This window comes from Lemur catta, chromosome 10 (genome assembly GCF_020740605.2).
Source record: "Lemur catta isolate mLemCat1 chromosome 10, mLemCat1.pri, whole genome shotgun sequence".
Lineage (NCBI taxonomy): Eukaryota > Metazoa > Chordata > Mammalia > Primates > Lemuridae > Lemur > Lemur catta.
The window spans coordinates 36,615,521-36,637,082 of record NC_059137.1 but is presented as its reverse complement, the minus strand read 5'-3'; the positions used below and the strand labels follow the sequence as shown (position 1 = coordinate 36,637,082).

General features: G+C 45.5%; 1 protein-coding gene across 10 annotated transcripts in view; it reads left to right on the top strand.

Annotated features, from left to right (window-relative positions):
• UNC13B (unc-13 homolog B) overlaps nt 1-21,562 on the top strand; it is a 191,700-nt gene that overhangs the window by 158,662 nt on the left and 11,476 nt on the right. For 6 of the 10 annotated variants that reach the window (XM_045562889.1, XM_045562893.1, XM_045562890.1 and 3 more), the window contains 14 exons: nt 977-1,055; nt 3,243-3,317; nt 3,773-3,992; nt 6,310-6,537; nt 7,163-7,304; nt 9,642-9,811; nt 10,236-10,351; nt 10,690-10,853; nt 11,484-11,634; nt 13,039-13,107; nt 14,497-14,586; nt 14,943-15,071; nt 18,406-18,533; nt 19,176-19,261. In XM_045562889.1, the coding sequence (XP_045418845.1) occupies nt 977-1,055; nt 3,243-3,317; nt 3,773-3,992; nt 6,310-6,537; nt 7,163-7,304; nt 9,642-9,811; nt 10,236-10,351; nt 10,690-10,853; nt 11,484-11,634; nt 13,039-13,107; nt 14,497-14,586; nt 14,943-15,071; nt 18,406-18,533; nt 19,176-19,261 (1,847 nt within the window). The remainder of the gene's footprint in view (nt 1-976; nt 1,056-3,242; nt 3,318-3,772; nt 3,993-6,309; nt 6,538-7,162; nt 7,305-9,641; nt 9,812-10,235; nt 10,352-10,689; nt 10,854-11,483; nt 11,635-13,038; nt 13,108-14,496; nt 14,587-14,942; nt 15,072-18,405; nt 18,534-19,175; nt 19,262-21,562) is intronic. The other 4 variants (XM_045562896.1, XM_045562894.1, XM_045562892.1 and 1 more) reach the window with 1 other exon arrangement.

Genomic DNA, 21,562 nt, shown 5'->3' with positions numbered 1-21,562 from the left:
AGAGAGATTTTATAGCCCATCCACCTCATTTTATAGAAGTAGCACTAAAGCCCAAAGAGAGGAAAGAATTTTGGCAGAGGACATATGATGACTTAGTAGAAGAATTGGAGCTAAAATCCAGATTATCTCAACATAAGACGTATGTTCTTTTGGGGACATCCTTTGTTTTTATTTCATTTTATTATGGAAGTACAGGCAAAGAATACCAAAATTAATAAGTATAGAAAATGTATAAAAGTTTTAGAAAGCTCCAGTTGTTCTAGCTTTATTATTTTTTTCCTAGTCTCTGTTGATTTGTCCATAGGGCTAGGCTGGACTCTCAGAGTCCCTTTGCTATTTCCTTCCTAAATGGTGTGGGTTTTTTTCTTCCCCTAAATGGTCTTTTGGAAGTCTCTTATTCCACCCTTCCTGCCTCCATTTGATTATGAGGGCTCCTCTCTCCCTGAGACACTTTTTCTTCAGGAGGCTTGGGTAGATGGAACTGGTGACTTTTATTCTTGAATAGAGAAGGTCTCCCTTTACGTGCCTCACTGAGGCTGTAGGCTTTTCCTGTAGAGCCACACCTGTGGGCTCTGTGCTGGCACAGGTCAGTCAACACTTATCTGAGGAGCAGTGTCTCTGGCCTGAGTGTGGGAAGGAGCTCTCTTAACCCCCAATTCCCACCTTGCCTTATGGAGTACAAGCACCTTCAAATAAACAGAGGTGCCCTGAACTGTCACTGTGGGATAAAAGAGCTCTCAGCCCTTGGCTAAAACCATAGCAGACACTGAGGGGTACTCTGAGAGCAGATTCCATTGTGTACCATCCCATGGCTTTATTTCCCTCACTTCTGTCTTCCTTGCCCCTCTCAAAGGCACATAGTGGAGGTCAGTTCATCTTCCTGTGGGGAGAGGGAAAGCAAGGAGACTGGAACACTGGACCTGCCAGTAATTCAAGGCAGGACTGAAGTTCCTGACATATTTTCTTTTCTCCTTAGGCCAGCCGGAGGGCTGTATGGCATTGACAGCATGCCAGATCTACGCAGAAAGAAGCCGCTGCCACTTGTCAGTGATCTGGTGAGTGACGACTCCTGTACAGGCCTAGGCAGTAGCCTTGGGGTATCCCCCACTGGGCCTTGGCAAGCTGTCAGGATTGGAAGGGGTCCATTTAGTGACTCATATTGGTCTGGTGATCAATCATTTAAAGCCTTGCTGAGACTTAGTGATGGCTTCAGTGGGACTTTGTCTTCTCTCACTCCCTAGTTAGAGCCCTGAGTTCTTCATTAGCTCAAGCTCCTACCTAGAACATTTGTGACCTGGGCCCTCAAAGCTGGGCTTGTGTCTTCCTCTAGGTATCTAGCTCCTGTAGATATCTCTACAGCCTCCTCTTACGATCTAGAATGGAAACTGCCCCTACTCTTTGACCTAGGTCATTGAGCTTAGTGTGGGATAAACGTGACTGGAATTCGACCCCTTCTTAGAGGTCAAGTGAAAGTCTCCTCCAAGACATAGGCTTTGTAGACTATCTCTGTAACCTAGTGTCTGGCATTGAGAGGCAGTGATAAAAATTTGGGGAATTGAATTGGAACCGGTTTAGGAGTTAAAGCTGGTTTCAGGAACTCCAGGATGACCAGAAGGTCCCATTCTGGGTCATACTTTCTGAGGCAGGGTCAGCTCAAGGAATTTTCTGTAGCCTTGTGGGTAGCAGGGATAGAGTGGGTCCAGGCTCTCTTGGAGTCCCAGAGCTCTAAAGTGAGGTGTAATGTGTAAGGGTTTAGTAAGCCTTGAATCATTTTTCTTATTACCATTTTCTGCTCCTACTTTCTTCTTTTTTCCTCCCTGTCTAGTGTTTTTCCTATCCACTCCTCTCCCCTCTTCTCCATTCTCTGTTCTCTTTTTCCTGCACTAGTTCTCCCTCAGTTGGATGAATGGAAGTATCACTTGCCATTTTCTGTTCATCGTTTCTTTCCTGCCTTTATTTCCAACCATTTGTGCTTCTCCTCCTTTCTCTTTTTCCTCCTTTCCAGTTTACCTCTTCTTCCACCAGCTCTTCATCTAGCTGGTTGAAGATAAAGTCTAATGTCATCTCTTTAATATCTTCTTTCCTTCCTTTATTGTCTCCCATCTCCTCTTTCTTCTCTTTCTACCTTTTTTTCATCCTCTTTTCCTTCTTGGCAACCAGCAAGTATCTAGTTCATTTCTTGCTTTCCTTCCTCTGTCTGTTGCTCTTGCCTATCTTTTACTTTACAGCATAATGTCCCTTACAGTAGAAGCTCTATAGACCCTGAGCCCTGGCCAGCTGTCTGGGTTGAAAACAGTTTTTGGTGGGTAGAGGCAGAGGGAGTTGGGATATGTTCCCTATTTTGGACTATAGGGAAGAACCTCTCAGTTGCCTCTGAAAGTTTACATGCCCTTGGGGGGCTTTAACATCATGTTGTTCCTTTCTCTGCTCTCCTCTGCACAGGCTATGGTGAGTGTCTCCAGAGCCCTTTGTCATCCTCTCTAAAAGTCCATTTCCCAAATCACTTGGGCCCTTCCTGGCTGTTCCTCCTGCTCAAGCTGATATTATGACTTCTGTCTGCCCAATGTCCTCTGCTATAGGGAAACCAGGTGCTTCTCCAGAGGCTGCCTGTAAAGCTTTGGCTTAGCAGTTATGCGGGGCCCCTCTACACAAGAGCCTGGCTAGCAGGGCAGCCCCAGCTCTCACACTTAACTCCCTGCCCTGCTTGATTGGACTGTGGCTACATGGCCCCTTTTATTTGCTAAGTGCCCTGTTTGTTTTGGCTACTGGCCTCTATTAAGTGGGTATGGGGTGGGGAGGTACAAGGGGATAGAGGTTAGCATGGAATCATTGTTTTCAATAATGATTTTTTAATGTGACTCTGACAGTTATGTGTCTCTTACTCTTAATGATCTGTATCCTACTATAATTCTAAGCTTTTCATTTTCCTTTGCCTTCTTATAAATAAGGGGTTCTCTGGAGTAGGACACCTAAGAATAGTAAGAGAATGAGAAACTCTTTGGATGATAGCTATCCTGAAGGAAGTACTGTTCTAACATTGCTAGAATAGTCCCCTGAGGGTGTTGGGTTTTGCATCTTAACTTGGGACACTGTTGCCCAGGGCAGTCCCTGTGAGTGATCGTAAAAATAGAAAAGTACTGTAGTAAGCTATAGTCAAATGGCTTTGGTCACTGAAGCCCCCTCCCCAGGACTTTGCCAGCCCTTGGGGGTAGCCAGGGCTAACCACAGGTCTTCTCTCACAGTCACTGGTCCAGTCCCGGAAGGCAGGGATTACTTCTGCAATGGCTACACGCACCTCTCTCAAGGATGAAGAGCTGGTAAGTGACCCGTGGTCTTTCAGGAGTCTCCTGGCCTCAGGACTGGTGATCATGTCTATAGTCATACTAACTGGAAATTCAAGAGTGCTGGGCCCACATCGTTGATGAAACAGGTAGTATCAGGTCTCAGTTTTCCATACTTCACAATAGTCCAGATCAGAGGGTAAGCCCATCTCATGTTGAAGGGTGTAACCACTGAACTCAGGGTTTTATGGTGGGCCTACTACCCTCTGTTTCCCTAAAAAGCATGAATGCTGGAACAAGGCTCAGACCCAGCATCAGGTCCAACCTGTGTTGGACTACCAGGAGCTCACTATATTGGGGACTTCTTTCTGCTTGGCTTGGATATGGGCTGGACCAGTGGACCGATGGAGAAGTGTAGGGTCTCAATTCTGGCATCTCACAGCAGAATCCTAAAGTTGCTGGTGGCTAATAGGAAGGTATGTGTCTTTCAGAAATCCCATGTGTATAAGAAAACCCTGCAGGCCTTAATCTACCCCATCTCGTGCACCACACCCCACAACTTTGAGGTCTGGACGGCCACTACCCCAACCTACTGCTATGAGTGTGAAGGCCTGCTCTGGGGCATCGCCCGGCAGGGGATGCGCTGCAGCGAGTGTGGAGTCAAGTGCCATGAGAAGTGCCAGGACCTGCTCAATGCCGACTGCCTACAGCGTGAGTGTCCTGTGGGATGAGGAGTGGGGAGCAGGGGAAGCAGGGCAGGGTCTCTCCAAAATAGCCTGCAGCAAAAAGCTGGGATGGTTGAACCGTCATTCCTACACTCCACTTGATTCTGAAGCCCTTTCGTTTTCAGAGCAGGTAGGGTCCCGAATCAAGGGGCATTGCCTTTCCAAATACCAAGTCTTATACTACCCTCTTAAGCACCTTTTAGGAAAAATTCTTTGAGCTTTCTATGGCCTTCTGGTGAGCTAGAGTCTCTTCCAGGATTCAGTTGATCCCAGAGGCTCAGCTTGGATAGTGTATATACCACAGTGGCCTTATTGCTCAAATGACAAGAGCATGTTTAATCAGGGACTGAAACTAATGAGACAGAGTGGGTTCTGTGAGGTTCTAAGCCTCACAGAGGAACTTCCTGAGGCTTAGCCTCAAGGACCCAGGGAAAGCAGCATTTTTTCCTTGCTTATAGATGGATCTTTTAGACAACAGTTCCAGGAATAGAAATTTCCAATGGATTGAGCAGAGGTCTGGGAGGACAGTGTGCCAGACTCCCAAGGCCCTGGCTAAATATGTGACTTGTGCTGCCATGATGGAGTGGGGAGGATAAGAATAGGAAAAATAGCAAGTTCCTGTCAGAGAAGCGGGTAGTGCCCGGCTTGCACTCACTGTAGCTGGACCCCAGGCAGAGCAGGGAGCGGGGAGATGGAAAAGTATTCTCTTGCCCTCCAGGTCACCCAGGTATTACCCAGAGCAAACTATAGCAATGAAAACTTTAAAGATTGTGGTAGGAGAAAGGAAGGTCACCTTTAGACTCACAGGCACTTCATTATCCCAAGGAGACATATGACATAAAAGGGGCCAGGGAGAGGCCTTGAGGAATTATTCACTTAAAATGTCCTTCTTTGAAAAGCCCCAGATTGGTGCCAGTGGCATGGCTACGGTAGACATGAAAAGACAGATAGGACAGAGTCATCAGAAGAGATGAGGCTCTGAAAAGACTGAAGACAAATGCCAGTGATGACTTTGCCCAAACCCATCATGGGCAGTGGCAAGCACAGGTGCCAGAGGCCTTGCTTTAACTGCTAAGCACTAGCAACCAGGCTGGCTGCACAGGCTGCTTGCTGGAAGCCTTCTGAAAAGTGCTGCCAAGGTGTCTGACTTTTCCTCCAGGGCCTTTCAGAGGTCCCAGTCCAAGGAAGTAGCACCTTGCCTGGGATATGCTAAATGGCAAGAGTAGGTCGCAGGCCGGGTCATTTTCCCTTTATCAGAGAATGTCTGCCTAAGGCTTCTGTGAAGCACAGAGTGAAATGAAATGTGCTTCTCTGGGCCTCCTTGGACAGAAAACGCAGCTTCCCATGCTCCTAGGGTTAGAATGCAGATATTGGCCTTTACTTTTTGCTCTGAGATTTTAGAGTAAAGGCCTAAACCTTTGGGGACTGCAGGGAGAGGAGATCAGTCTATTGGGCCAGTATAGGAAGGATGGGGCCCCAGCTGCTCTTCTGAGAAGCCTAGTTGGTGAAACACACTGGAGAAGCCTGTGTTCTGCCATGATCTTTGGGCAGCAGGGAAAACCTGCTGGCCTCTGAGATGAGCTGGGTGGGGCCACAGGTGGTGAAGATGGCCTTTGACCCTGTCAGGGTAATAATGATGGTTGTAACAACAGTAGTGACCATTTATTAAGTACCTGCTACTGCCAGGCCCTGGGCTAGATGCTTTGCATATGCTATCTAAAATAATGCTTATTACAACCCTGAGAGATAAGCACCTTTATCTCTTCTTAGAACAAACCAGTTCACTAAGCTAGGAGTGCTGGAGCCAGGATTTAAATCCAAGTCTGTCTGACACCAAAGGCCATACTTTTCTCACCATACCACACTATTGCACTAGAGCCATAGAGCAGAACCCAACTATGTGACAAATTCTGGGATTTGTATCATGCTTGGCAGTTGGATGAGATTCATGCTATTGCTGTACCCACCCACTACCCCTCCCTGATAACTGAGACACCCATTGGTGATATTTTGACTTTAGAGTTGGAGAGTTGATGAAAAATTTCAACACACGTCTAAATGGAATAGTATAATGAGCCCCCATAACAATTATCGAGATTTTGCTACCCTCTGAGTTGCATTTAAACTCCACTGGCCAGGCAGCAGGCCCCACAGTGTTAATTTTTCCCAGAGATATCCCAGTCTCCCTAAGCTTCTCCCACTGTTCCATGGCCTCTCTCAGGCCCTGTTCCTTAGCTCGGCCTGGTCTGGTAGGTGTCTGGTAGGTTGCTTAGTCCTACTTTCTATCTCTGGCTGTCCTTCAGGGGCTGCAGAAAAGAGCTCTAAACATGGAGCTGAGGACCGGACCCAAAACATTATCATGGCCATGAAGGACCGCATGAAGATCCGAGAGCGAAATAAGCCAGAGATCTTTGAAGTTATCCGGGATGTCTTCACAGTGAGCAAAGTTGCCCATGTGCAGCAGATGAAAACAGTGAAGCAGAGTGTACTGGATGGCACCTCCAAATGGTCGGCCAAGATTACCATCACTGGTGAGCAGGCCATAGTTTGAGGGGCACAAAGGCCTGGGCTATGGGGAGGATACTGGGGAAGAAAAGTCCTGAGTGAGAGTGAGTAAGGGATTGGGGAGAAGGAAGATAGAAATGAAAGGAAAAGGGAGTCCTCATTATTCATCACTCCTCCTCACCTAGACCCTGGTGCTGGGAGAGGCAAGACTGGCACCTGCAAACAATATGAACCATAATACAAGGATTTGGTGACAACCTGACACTATATACTTGGTTAACAGTTTGATATTACAAGAGCTGGGGGTGAGGGTTAGGGAGTGGGCAGGAGACCAGAGAGCAGTTAAACAGTGGTTTACAAACTGGGTGGGTGGCGCTGAAGTGTGCATATATCAGAGGTTGTAAGGAACAATGTGTAGGAGTGTCAGTTAGGGCTCAGATGGGGAGATGGGATTCTTGGGCAAGGCTTTGAGGGAAAGGCTGGTACCCAGGACTAAGGATATGTATGGAGGAATGAGATTAGGGTTCCTGTGCAAGGAACATAGATAGGCTGCTCTAAGATGGAGAGCACACATGAGTAGTGCTAGGAAGAGTAGTTTCTCACCTACTCTAATGTGTACTCTGAAGCCTCCTACATGTGCTTGGGTTGCAGTGGTGTGTGCGCAGGGCCTACAAGCCAAGGACAAAACAGGATCCAGTGACCCTTATGTGACTGTGCAAGTCGGCAAAACCAAGAAGCGCACCAAGACCATTTTTGGAAACTTGAATCCTGTTTGGGAGGAGAAGTTCCATTTGTAAGTCACAGAGGGCTTTGTCTTACCTGGGACTGTGTGTGTTTTGGAAGCAGCATTACATCCTGCTGTTCTGGGCTTGAGCCCTAAGATTGAGCAAGGGCAGTGGGGAAAACCTATTTCTCACGTGCTTTACTTGGGCAGCAGCCATTCTTTCTCTGGGTTTCTGCTCATGGGTTATCATATCAGGGTTACTTTACCCAAGCCCTGCCTTAGCTAGGGCTATTAAAGTGGCCCCAGGGCACCCCATCCTGCTTTTTCTAGCATTAGAAAGATTTTACTACTGCTCAATGACAGAACCAGGGACTGACCACCCTATGATACCTCCCAGTCCTGCGAAGGTTAGGCTCTTAAAGGAGTGGGGAAAGAATGTCCTTGTCCTGTGAAATCTGAGGTCTAGAGAAGTTTCCATTTCCCTTAAGGGAAGCTTTTCTTCCTGCCTCAGCTTCCACCCCACTCTTATTTCTATTATCTCACTTTCCTACAAACTGTTTCTTATGACAATAAGGGATAGTTGTTAAAATGGCAAACTCTAGCCTAGGACTTGGACTAAGATCTGAAGAATCCAGATGCTTTGTCACCCCTTCCCCTCCGGGGCGGAACTTTGGGTCAAAAGGCTGTGCTCAAGGATCCAGAAGGCTACAGAATTCTGCCCACTTTTAAAAAATTTAAATAGATTTAGGTGGTACAAGTGTGGTACAAGTTTTTTGTTGTATGGATTAGTTGCATAGTGGAGAAGTGTAGGCTTTTAATATACCTGTCACCTGGATAGTGTACATGTACATTGTACCCAATAGGTGTATTCTGTACCCCGCTCCCACCCTTGCACCCTCCCCCTTCTAAGTCTCCAATGTCCATTAAGTCACTCTGTGTGACCATACATACTCATTGCTTAGCTCCCACTTATAAGTGAGAACATGCAGTATTTGGGTTTTTGTTCCTGGGTTATTTCACTTAGAATAATGACCTCCAGTTCCATCCAAGTTGCTATAATACAGTTTCATTCTTTTTGATGGCTGAGTAGTATTCCATAACATATATATATCACTTTTTCTTTTTTTACTTTTCCAAGCTCTAACAGACCAATATCACATTTTCTTTATCCACTCATTAGTTGGTGGACACTTAGGTTGGTTCCATATCTTTGCAATTATGAATTGTGCTAAGATAAACACTTGAATGCAGATGTTCTTTTTTTTTTTTTTTTTTAGGCAGGGTCTCATTCTGTTACCTAGGCTGGAGTGCAGTGGTGTGATCATAGCCCACTACTGCCTCAAACTCCTGGGATCAAGCAATCCTCCTGCCTCAGCCTCCTGAATAGGTGGGACTACAGGCGTGTGCCACCATGCCCAGCTAATTTTTCTCTTTTTTGTAGAGGCGGGGTCTCACTGTGTTGCTCACACTGGTCTCAAACTCCTGACCTCAAGCAATTCTCCCTCCTCGGGCTCCTAAAGTATTACAATTACAGGTGTGAGCCACCGTGCCCAGCCTATTGCCCACTTTTAGTAAACAATTTATTAAACTCCTATTCTGTACAAGACATTCTACATGATGTTGTGTATCTAAAAATGAATAAGACAATCCCTGGCTTCAAGAAGCTGGTCATTGATTTGTCTATTATTTTTCAGTAGAACAGTAGTTATAATATTTTAATGGAATATGGAAAGGTATTGTAAGGACATAGAGAAAGGAGCAGCAGATTCTGCTGAGTATAACTTTTCGGTAAGGCAACAGGACCCAGAAGGCAACTGTTGGGGAAGAACACAAGAGGGGGGACCTGGGCAAACTCCCTTCTCCAAAACAAACCCCATAAGGACGACAATTCAGTGGGATATTAAAGGATGATAGAAGTTCACCAAGCACATAGTTAGGCAGATGCGGCGTTAGATAGAAAACTAAGCAGATGTGACCCGATGGACCGACCATGAACATATCTAGCATCTTTACTCACTTTATATCTTAGATTCCGAGGAGGGAGTTAGTAGTTGCTTCCAGGGGCTCCATGGCACGTCTAGATGTTTTCCTGCTGGTGTTGCTGTATAGCTAGCTGCATAAGAAGTGAGAATTGACCCTAATTACTCCTCCTCCCATCCTGCCCTTTGTTCTAGGGCAGTAAGGACTGGATAATGGTATGTAGAGCCACGCAGGCTCAGGAATGAAGAGCCATTTGCTGGAATAGCCTGACTGGCTTGGAACTTTCGTATCTCTGTCCTCTGACTCCTTCTCTTCCTATTCGAGGCCTCAAGTGCAGTTGATGGAGTTTTGGGGAGGAAATTAGAAGTAATAGGAGTAGGTGCTACTGGGTCTGTCCCTAACAGAACCTGCCTAATTCTCTCACAGCGAGTGCCACAACTCTTCTGACCGCATTAAGGTACGTGTGTGGGATGAAGATGATGACATCAAGTCAAGAGTAAAACAGCGGCTAAAGCGAGAGTCCGATGATTTCCTTGGCCAAACCATCATTGAGGTTCGGACACTAAGTGGTGAAATGGACGTCTGGTACAACTTGGGTGAGGACTCTGGACCAGAGAAGGTTACTGAAAAGGGGAGAGCATGACAGGGGACCGGGGAATATTCCAATCTACTAAAACCACCACTCAATTCTCAGAGCATACCTCTATACAGAACCTGTCTTACTGGCAAAGAACTGACTGTGGGTAGGGATGGGGGACAGAGGAGTGGTGGTGGCTGGGATTCATGCTGGCTGAACGTTTTTCATGTTCAGGTGGCTCTTTAATCCTTAATGCTTTTGGCCCCCTGGCCACGCCTGTTCTCTCACCCAGCCAGTTTAGGGGTCTTTGAGGAATATGTTGTCACTGGAGTGAGTTCACCGTATTGGGTCAGCACCGTCTTTTCCCTGGGCTGAGCCAAGATGGGGCTGCCTATACTATCTCATTGCATTGGTGTCAATCCCTGGTCTTCTTTCTTTTCTAGAGAAGAGGACAGACAAGTCAGCCGTCTCAGGGGCTATCCGACTACAAATCAGCGTGGAGATCAAGGGGGAGGAGAAGGTAGCCCCGTATCATGTGCAGTATACGTGTCTCCATGAGGTGAGCCAGCCCTTGGTAGGTGGTGGGTGGGAAAGCAGTGCTGGGAAGGGCCTTTGGCTATAAGTAGGATTGCTAGGTAGCTGAAGGTCTGGGGCCTGTTTTTAATTTTATCCTTGGCTCAGTGTGCTACTTGGACAGCCCAAGTGACTGAACCCAGATATGGTTCTCTTCTACTAATGTGAGAACAGTCTACTGGGGCCACAGGAGAAACTGAGCAGTGACTAAAGGACAGAAGTTCTGTGGAATTCTATTCACATTCTCCTGGGCTTTACCATCAGGTTTTGTTTTTGTTTTTCATGTCTTTAACCCTTTTCTTTTCTCTGCTCCATCTCCTGCAGAACCTTTTCCATTACCTCACAGACATTCAGGGCAGTGGAGGAGTCCGGATCCCTGAGGCTAGAGGAGACGATGCGTGGAAGGTGTACTTTGATGAGACAGCCCAAGAAATTGTGGATGAATTTGCTATGCGCTATGGCATCGAGTCCATATATCAGGCCATGACGTGAGGCTCCCCTGGGGCTCTGGGAAGTGGCTACTAATCCTTGGGGTGGCTGATGAAGGCACACTGACATGGTGGACAGGTCCTTAGTGGGATAGCATGCAGTGATTCCTTACTTTCCTCTTTGAGCTGGGTGGGATGGGCCTATGCCCCAAGGTGAAGAGGGTATATGTAGAAAGGGAGTGTTTTTGTCAGTAGCTCATGGAGAAGATATTCCAGAGTTCAGAGATAGGAAGGGAAAAAGGCATGGGAGGGGATGCAAGGACAAACCTGCCCAGACATCACAGGCCTGAGCAGACAGGACATATGTGCTCATGGACGTGTGTTTGTGACAGGCTAGCTGACCTAGACTGGCCTAGGAGTTAGGACAGTAAACTGTAGGGAGAGCAGTCATGTGTGGAGTCAAATAAGACTCCTCTAACAGGAATTCCTGACTGCTATGAGAAACTGGGTAGCCCATCCATCAGTGAGGCTGTCCCTAGAGCTGTGCACAGGAAGCAGCCCTGGAAAAGCAAAGGGCAGCGATTACCCTGGCCGTGCTTCATTTATTCCACAAACTTTTACTGAGTTCCTACTTGGCTTTTGCTGCAAGCCCTGAAGAGTCTCTGAGGCTGAGGGTGCTGTGTTTTTCAGGCACTTTGCATGTTTGTCATCCAAGTACATGTGTCCTGGTGTGCCAGCAGTGATGAGCACCTTACTGGCCAACATCAATGCCTACTATGCCCACACAACTGCTTCTACCAATGTCTCTGCATCTGATCGCTTTGCAGCCTCCAACTTTGGGGTGAGTGTCATGTAAACACATATGTACCCATTTGTTATTAACTAATAAAGTTTGATTTTTCTAGAGTTGATTGATGTGCATAAAATTCAGTTAGCTGCCACCTTAATGTATGAACCTTGTTTCCTTATGAGTATGTAGACTCTCCTCAGACACATATAAACGAGAGAAGGCAGAATAGCACCACTATGGTTTGGGGAGGGTGCCACCTGGCCTCAGGCAGAACCTCTCTGGGCCAACAATATGGTCAAGTTACCATGTTCTTCAGTCTTGCAGGTCCACAGATGGGACTTTCTTAATCTCTTCAGTCTCTCTGTGACAAATTAATACCACTTAAGTTCATTTGAGACCGATGTCTAAGTCCGGATGCCAGTGTGTACCTGAACCTATCCCTTTTCTAGTGTCTGGACTTTTTTCTCTATCCAGGTTGTGCCCTTCCTAGTGTTAAGGTACTGAGAAGTTGAGTCATTACTCAGAATGCCACCTGACATAAATATGATATAAACTAGATGAAATATTTCTGACCCACCACAAGGATTACCATTTTGGGATTAAAATTACCGATATTTTCCCAATCTACTGAACCTCTGAGCCTTGTTTTTTGGTACTAATCACTTTTTTTTATTGATAGTCTTTCTTTAGATGAATTAATGTAATTGATTAAACCAATCAAATATTTGTTCCATTCTGTCTTGTCTCGTTATATATTGACTTAATCAATATCTAATGATATAATCAATATATAAGTTGTGAGTGCTAAGGTAACACCCTACAGGCACATGATTCCACATGTAATTATACCTTTTCTATGAAAATCAGCTATTTTAACATTAAAAAAGTATACACTAAGGGAAATTATGTGGAATGTGGTTTAAAGATGGACCCCCTCATGTCTGCCTGATCATCTTTTGAATGCATCACTATTTTTCCCTCCCATCATCACTGCTAGGCTGTGGCTATATAACTGTTGTGAGCTACCCCAAGGTAAGTTAGGAGACCTCATACTCAAGGGCAAGTTGGAGAATGTGTTTGAAGTTTCCTTTTATCTGAGTAAGATGAGTTACAGTTCCAAAAGGATGGAGATGCACTGGCCATGTCCTCTTGATTCTTGTACAGAAAGAACTATTTCTTCTACCAAGGACTTGCCTTTCCCCTTGTCAGTGTGAGAAGATTCCCTAGTTTGAGACAGAGCTGAAACAAGATAGAACAGGGACCACCTACCCATTTTTCCTTTACATTGTTGGTTGTTCTTCCCATGGGCAGGGATGGGACAGAATGTGTCTCCAACCTGATGTCTCCTCCCCACCCTTTCCTACTCACCCAGAGGTGGTTCTGTTTCTGCTGTGGTTTAGGGGACTCAGACACAGGTTCTTTCTTTCTTCCCCATTATTTGTCTCTCACCTTTAGAAAGAGAGATTTGTAAAACTGCTGGACCAGCTACACAACTCACTGAGGATCGACCTCTCTATGTACAGGGTGAGTGAAGACATGACTGTGGGGTGGGATAATAGATGTCAGGCTCAGTCTAGGGAGACTGTAGGCCAATCTTGGCTGTAAAGATTGAAGGCAGGGGAAATCAGCCTGTGTCCTCACACCCTTCTGAATGGCCAATGCCACTGACACCTGTGGCTCTCCTAACTCCAAGGACCATGCAGTGTATAAATAGCAGCAACTATGGCTGCTTTTTCTAGACAAATGGCTTTCCAAACCTTCTCTTGCCACTCTATTAAACTCTCTGATGACATTGTCATTAGGGAGTTTCCTAAGAATAATCTCTTCCAGAAGTACCCTTTCTAAAAATTAAATACTTAACTACATTTCCTTTTTGCATTTTTCTATACTTTCCTCATTTTCCAGGGGAGGTATGAGAATCTGGCTGGGGGTGCAGAGAGTAGCTTGGCTTGGGCAAGTAATTTGGATCAGAGGTCATATCCATTCCTAGTATGGAGGGAGGAAATAGGTGTGGTAGGAGGGGTGGGTACCTGGGATGGGGCAAGATAAGGCAATGGGCAGTTTCTTAGTTCCTCCTAAGTTAGATCTTAGAATGGCTTCATTACTTGCTTTAAAGTGTTGTGAATTTCCAGAACAGGCAATATACACACATTAAAAAGTAAGTATAAAAACAACCTCAAAGTCAAAAAGAAGTGAAGTTTTAATTATCTGCACTTCGAGTGCCCTCCATTTGCACGAGTAATGGAGAGTTGACTGTATATCTTATCTTTGGCATATAAGTAGCCATTTGCAGGTTTAAGAAACTAATCATTAAAGTGAAGAGTGGCTCAGCATCTTCCTTCAGCTCTCTATGGCAGCTTCCTCCTAAAACTCATGCCAAAGGGAATGAAGTAAGGATGGTGGGCAATTCCTAAGGAACTCCAAAAGCAGTTCTGCTCAGAGCTCTGCCATCTGCTGGGCTTTACTGTAAAGAAACTCTAGGTCCTGGATCTCACTTTGGTCCATAGTATGGCTCCACTTATATTCCAGGATATACAGTTAGATTGTAACTTTTGAAGAACTCACTGTTTGGGTGTAAGAATCTTCATTCAAGAAAAGTGTGCATATGTGTAAATGTGTGTGTGTGTCTGTGTTCATTTGTACAGATGCTCACACATTGCATGTGAAGTAGGGTTAGGGGGAGGATGTATTGCTCTCTGGGCTGGGGAGTATTAACTCCTGCTTTTGGCAAGGGCCTTTCTGCATCAGTAGAAAAGAGAGTGAGAAACTGTAACATTACAGCTTTTTTTGCCCAGCTCAACTGGAGAAAATCTTAGTGGGTAGTAATAAGGAAGCTTTTGATTTCATCACTTTTGGCAGGGAAAGTTTTCATATTCCTCTGTTCCTTTCTTACACTTCCTTGATTCACAACAGAATAATTTCCCTGCTGGGAGTCCTGAGCGGCTTCAGGACTTAAAATCCACAGTAGATTTGCTGACCAGCATTACTTTCTTCAGAATGAAGGTAAGGGGTGAACTGGGTTGGGGTGGTGCTGGGCTGGGGACCTGGCTGCAGGAACATGGAGAATAAGAATCATTTGGCAGAGTCTAAGGCTACAGGAGCTGTCACCTCTAAGCTTACATTTCCATACACCTTTCCCTGGGTTACTTCTGATTTAGCACATAGACCATGGATCAACGAGGGTGGGCTGGAGGTTCTCGCCATCAGCTATTCTGGCAGTTTCATCACTGGGGCAAAGTCTAGGCACCTGTAGAGGGATGAAGGAATCTAGAGTAGGTTTGAGGGGGAGTGAGTGCTAAGAGGATATCCCACCCAGGTGAGCAGGACCCTGGGTCCATATTTCTGTTGTTAATCGGCAGGTACAAGAACTGCAAAGCCCTCCAAGAGCCAGCCAGGTAGTAAAGGATTGTGTGAAGGCCTGTTTGAACTCTACATATGAGTATATCTTCAACAACTGCCATGACTTATACAGCCGCCAGTACCAACTGGTAAGAGGTTTGGGATCGGGCAGGGCCAGCTATCAGTGGCTCTTTGGAGCCTCAGCTTTCCTTTGCGGTGGTCCTGGTGGAAAGGAGCTCAGGAAAGGCTACTTAATGTTCTTGTGGGTGAGTGAGTTGTGGAGTATGGACCATCTAGGCCACGTGAGACATGTGTGGATGGAAAGGGACCCTTGGACAAGATGAGACATACCTGAGTTGAACAGAAATGGCAACGATAAGTTTTACTTTGGTGCTGAAGAAAATGAACCTGAATTCATGCACAGTTTGTGGGTTGAGTAGGGGAATTCTCAGTCTCCCCCAGAGGCTTTTTTCTCCCCCAAGGTTACTTTTATTCTGAGTCATATAGACTCCCATAAGTTCTGGGCTGCCTGAGATCTATAGCTTTCTTTCTCAGCTACTATCTCTTGGAAGTTTAACTTCTCCCTCTGATTACTTCTCGTAGCAATGCATGGTTCTTCTGGGTTCTATTCATCAGTTGACTATCAAGACTTGCCATATCTTTCTATGAAGTTGAGCTACTTCACCTGGCATCCTAACCCAATACCTGATGACTTAGTACATTTTTCTAGATCCTTCCAATAGTATCATTCCCCCTCTACCCTCCATTTCAAAGCCAGGACTTCCTTCTGGCTCCAATTACTCAATTATAGTTCCTGTCTTAAGAATGTCTTGCTGGCCATAAATTTGCAGAGTAGATTACGATTAGTCCAGCAAATATATGTTGAATATTCTAGGCCAGATCTGAGGAAAGCACAGTGCTCCTTCAGTAAGTTTGTAGTCTAATGAGCATTTATATAACGTCAATCAAAGCAGTCTGTTAGAAGACCCTTGGAAAAGGGATAAGATTGAAAGCATTCTAAGGAGGAGGAAGTCATTCTTGATCAGATATTGGGAAAAGCTACATAAAACAAGGGGCATTTGAGATCGACCTTGAAAGGCAGGAGTATTTGGATAGCAAATGATGAGAGGACAACCTAAATCTCTTAGACATTTATCTTTTGGTGAACATATCCAATTTTTAATGCTTCCAAGAAGCATCTTAGTAAAGACTAATATCTTGTTCATGCTGTCTCTTCTCGCTCCCAAATGTACTTTTTGTGCCAGCCATATATTTAAGGCTTCCTCCTTTTAAGGTTTATAAAACTTCTATTGGTTCTAAAGTCTGTAGGAGGTTTTTCTGAGGCCTTTGTTCCACTTGGTACATTCTGGGCCCCTCTGTCATCCATATATGGATTTTCTCTGGTTGGGGGAAGACACTGTTCTCAGCTTTGATCTTTCAACTATGCAGGTGTCTGTTTGAATATCTGGTCTCTATTCCCCAGCATGGAATGAACTAGACTTTGAAAGAGGGCTTATAAACTATTCAGGGACTTTCTTTAGCTTTTGTATTTTGCTATCTGCTTTTTACTTTCTCTCAATTGCATTTTCTCCTTACTCAGTATTTGCACTGGAGTAAACCCATGTTATCTTTTTAAATTTCCATCTACTGACCTTCAGTCACTGGTTCATTCATTCATCCCTTCATTTAACAAACAGAGCATTAGAGATGTAAAGTTGAGTAAGACACATCTCAGCCTTTGGGGACCTCATTTTTTGGTGGAGATGTGGGCAAATTACTACATTTATTGGTTTTTATTATTTTGTTTTTACTACATTTTATTGTAGTTGTAGTTGTTGTCTATACCAGAGGTTCACAGAGGGTACTCTAGAAGCCCAGGGGCATCTGACCAGACCTGGGGTGTCAGGGAAAACTTCTTAGAAGAGATTAAGTTCAATCTGAATTTTGAGGAAGGAGTAGGAATTAGCTAAAGAAAGGGGTTGGAGGGGAGGAGGAGAACATGTGGAGAAATCATGCTTGAGTATGTTAATTTAAGGAAGTATAAGCAATTTAGGGTAATTACAGCATTAGGCTTTGAGATTCAGCTATCTGGGATCAGATCTTAGTTCTACTATTTATAGCTGTGTGACCTTGGGCAAGTCATGTAACCTTGTGTCCTTCAGTCTCTTCACCTATAAATGAAGGTGATGAGAATTTCTACAGAATGGAGTTGTTGTGAGGATTAAATGAGATGATGTGTGTAAAGTTCTTAGCACAGTGCCTGGCACATAATAAGCACTAAATAAGTGGCATAGTGGTGTGATGGCTACAACCAGAGAAGTGGTAAGGTATGAGGTTGAGAGAGAGGTCATATTCTGGAGGACCTTTGTATGAAGCTACAGAGTTTAAACTTTTTTGAAGGCCATTGAAGGGCTTTAAGCAGAGGAGTAACATTTTGAGATTTTCCTTGTAGAAAGATCACTGACAGCTACAAGGAAGAGGGATTAGATTGAAAATGAAAGACCAGTTAGGAGATCCTTGAATGATAAGAGCCTGAGCCAGGATAGTGGCAGAAAAAGTAAAAGGAAGAGATGTATTTAAGTGATGTTAAGGAGCTAGAATCTACAGGATGTAGATTCTGTCCTGGTTTCTGGTAACTTCTCAATAATGCAGGCTTATTCAGGACTGTGGAGACTTTTCAGTGACATTTGACATCCACATAAAAGCCCTATCTCTGTTTTTCTGGGCAGCCCTGCTTTTGCCTTGGTGGGAGGTAATGTCCATTCCAGCCACTCTGTAGTGGCCCTTACTTGTCCTGTCTGGGCTCTGAATATAGAGTGGCTTCTTTTTTCATGAGATCCACCATGTATTCCCTTGCTTCTTCCCAAGCAAGGCCTTTTGTTATCCAGCTAGGCAAATGTTTCCTAGATGCAGTTCTTCTGCCTAAGGACGTTCAGGGGGTCAAGGAAAGTCCTATCCTACTGAAAGTTAGGCCAAAATGCATGCTAGTTCTGGTCAGTCGCTCCTGCAGACATTGAAGGAGCTTCTCAGAGCTGAGCTGTGCCTGTGTGTGGTGGTGGTGGTGGTAAGTCAGAGGAGGAAGAGGAGGGCTTCCTGTGGGGGTCACATAGAACTAGGCCTACTTAGTGGGGCTGGAGGGGCTGCTTGCTTCAGCCAGGGTGTCACTCTACCCATAGCAACTGAGAGAAGGAGGAAGAGGGGTGGGCACCTTTATGTTTCCTGGACTGACTAAGCTTATCACAGCAGTGCCCTGGAGCTGGGGAGAGAATTTCCCAGGAATGGGCTCTCTGTATCCAAGAATCTCCCCATGGTCACTCTCAGAAAACAGGGCCAGTCTTGTGGAAGACAAGCTCTGGGAAAGGAAAGGTTCTTGATTCTAGAGGAAGAGGAATTGTGGGGGGAAGAGAAAGAGGAAGATTGGAGACACTCTCCACATTCTACTCTGACTTTCTCTCTCTCTCTCACTGTCTCCTCTGGAACAAGAAGCAGGAGCTACCTCCAGAGGAACAAGGGCCCAGTATTCGGAACCTGGATTTCTGGCCCAAACTCATCACACTCATTGTGTCAATCATAGAGGAAGATAAGAATTCCTACACACCTGTTCTGAACCAGTGAGTATCACCCTGCTTGGTCCTGTCTACTTGGTGGTTGGTCTGTCCATCTGTCTAACAACCTCTTTCTTTCCCGTCTCTGTATGTTTGCAGTGCCACCTCTTCCTCCTGTCCGTCCATCTGTCCCTCTGTCCCTTGTATCTGTCTGGGTAACTGTTTCTGGAGACAAGTGTGGAAACAAAATGGGGGGCCCCCGCCCAGACTGAGCCAGCCTCCCTGGAGTTAGAGGCTTCTGGGACTGTGGCTGCCGCCATAGGAGCCCCAGGGGATCCAGAGACATGTGTGTATGTGTCTGTCCACTGTGAATAAAGTGGGCCTTCTTATAACCCACACCCTTGCCCTTTCTTCTCCAGCTTATTTAGCTTGGGCTTGTCTTCCAGCTTCTCCTCTGGGCCTCAATTCCTTGCCTTCTGGGCATCGTCTCCCCTGGGCCTACCTTGCCTAAGGGGGGGATCCCTTCTGCCCATACTTGTCCTACCACTGGCCCCTGGGCCCCTTTTCTCCAGATTAAGCCTAGCTCTGTTCCCTGGGCTTCTCCCCTTTCCAATGTGACCTCCAAGAACTAGGCACTTTAGCCTTGAAATTAATCAAATCAAATGGCCCCTGCCTTATTCTCTAACTGGGGTTTATTCCATCATCCAGGTTTCCTCAGGAGTTGAATGTGGGAAAAGTCAGCGCAGAAGTGATGTGGCATCTGTTTGCCCAAGACATGAAATATGCATTGGAGGGTAAGGATCTGCCCACTTTAGTGGGCTGCCAGGCTCCTAGCCTGAGCACCTTCTTTGCTGTCCCTTTCCTCTCCCAGATAACTACAAGTTCTGGGTGAATGGAATAGTGGGAAACTAAAGGCATGGTGCAGGGTAGCCCACAGGAAGCTTTGGGTGGGCAAAGCTACAGCCAAAGGAAATAATGAAAATAAAAGGCTGTGTGGATATTGGTTCCTCCTTCCATCTTTAGAGCAAGTATCTGCTCAAGACTTTCCCAGCTAAGAGATCAACTCCGCCCATGATGGGTCTTCCCAGGTGGCTTACTTTACAGTTTTAAAAGAATCAGAGAACCTTAAATCCATAGATAAGATAATAGTTGTTTTCTCATACTGGGGACTTTCTAGCCTGGCTTTCCTTGAAAGCTGCTCTGGATTAGGTGACCAAGCCAGGAAGAGAGTCTTCGCTCACTCCTCCTGTAGTGCAGGGCCAGAGGCAAATTATCCATCCTGTTCATTCAGGTTATCCTTTCACTCATTCCCCACCCTGGTCCACAGAGATATCACTCCCGACCTTATCAGACCTTCCCATCCGTACCCTATCTGTGCTCACTTGTCTGTTTTTCTATATTAGTCTATCTGCCTCTCCTGTCTGTTTATATATGTTAGTCTATCTCCTCAGTCTGTGAAAGTGGATGTGGAAAGAGGAGCTGTCTGGGGCAAGGACAAAGTAGAGTCTGGATCTAGTATTTGGGTAGAGTGGCAAATGGGTCACCCTCAGACTCTTGAACTTGTGAGATTTAGAATCAGTGAATCTTGAGGTTGAAAGAAACCTTGAAGATCTCTGTTAAGTTTGAGCCAGCCACAGACTGTACAGGTACATTCTGTGACACAGCCCCAGAGCAGTGGCTGCCTCCTGCCACACTGGGTCAACCCTGGGACTGTAACCCACACCTTAGCCTGTCAGGCCAGTGAGGAGATCACCTGTCCCTTTCCCCAGGCAGTACTTAGCAAGCCTGATGGGGAGTATGGTCCCACTTCTTGAAGAACTCCATCTCTAGGGGGTTTGAGGGAAAAGAAAAATATCTGTGAAAAGTGAATCAACTGTACAAGAGGGGTAGTGTGAGGTAGAGTGGAAGTTGTCAGACAGAAGTGCCTCAGGAGCTAAATTAAAAGGGGAAACCCAGGGGCTGGGCTCCAGGCCTTTTACCTGGTGTCAGCGAAGTCAGCTCTGCATTTACCAATCTTATATGGGGTTCTAGCTGAGATTTCTTTTGAAAGGGAAGTTCTGCTAATGTTTAAAACAAACACAAAGGGGTTGAAAACTCCTACTTTGGCCGGGCGTGGTGGCTCACGCCTGTAATCCTAGCACTCTGGAAGGCCGAGGCAGGCGGATCATTTGAGCTCAGGAGTTCGAGACCAGCCTGAGCAAGAGCGAGACCCCCATCTCTACCAAAAAAAAAAAATAGAAAGAAATTATCTGGACAACTAAAAATATATACAAAAAAATTAGCTGGGCATGGTGGCGCATGCCTGTAGTCCCAGCGACTCGGGAGGCTGAGGCAGAAGGATTGCTTGAGCCCAGGAGTTTGAGGTTGCTGTGAGCTAGGCTGATGCCATGGCACTCTAGCCTGGGAAACAGAGTGAGACTCTGTCTCAAAAAAAAAAAAAAAAAAAAAGACAGAAAACAAAACTCCTACTTTAGGAGAAGTAACCAATGTTGACCTAGTTTCAAATCTCAAGTTCACTACCTGCTTAGCAATATGACCTTGGACCAAACTCCTTAATTTTTGTGAGCTCCCATTTTCTCATCTGTAAGAGGAGCTGATGAAGTACCTAAGATGTATATAACATGGTTAGCATAATGCCTGGCACTTAGGACTGAATAAATCTTAGTTATCAAGAACAATAAGAAACCATTATAGGCTCATGAGCAGAGATGCAACATGAACAAAGTATTATTTTAATAATATTTTACCTCAGTGGAAAATTGGGGCAGCTGGGATAGGGAGAGTAGAAGCAGAGAACACAGATGATGAAGGGCTGTTGTAATAATTTAGGCATGAGGGGAGAGGGCTGGGATTAGAGCAGAGAACTGGAGAGGGAAGAATGGGCTTTGATAGACTTTGGAAAGAAGTTGTTACAGGACTTAGTGATTTGTCAGAATAGGGAGGGCCAGAGAAGGGGAGGCATTTGGGGGCCTGGATGATAGGAGGACAGTTTTGACTCTGACTATGAAAGGGAAATTGAAAATGCTGTTAGTGAGGTATAATTTACAAACAATAAAATAAAAACACTTTGAGAACACAGTTTGAGTGTTGACAAA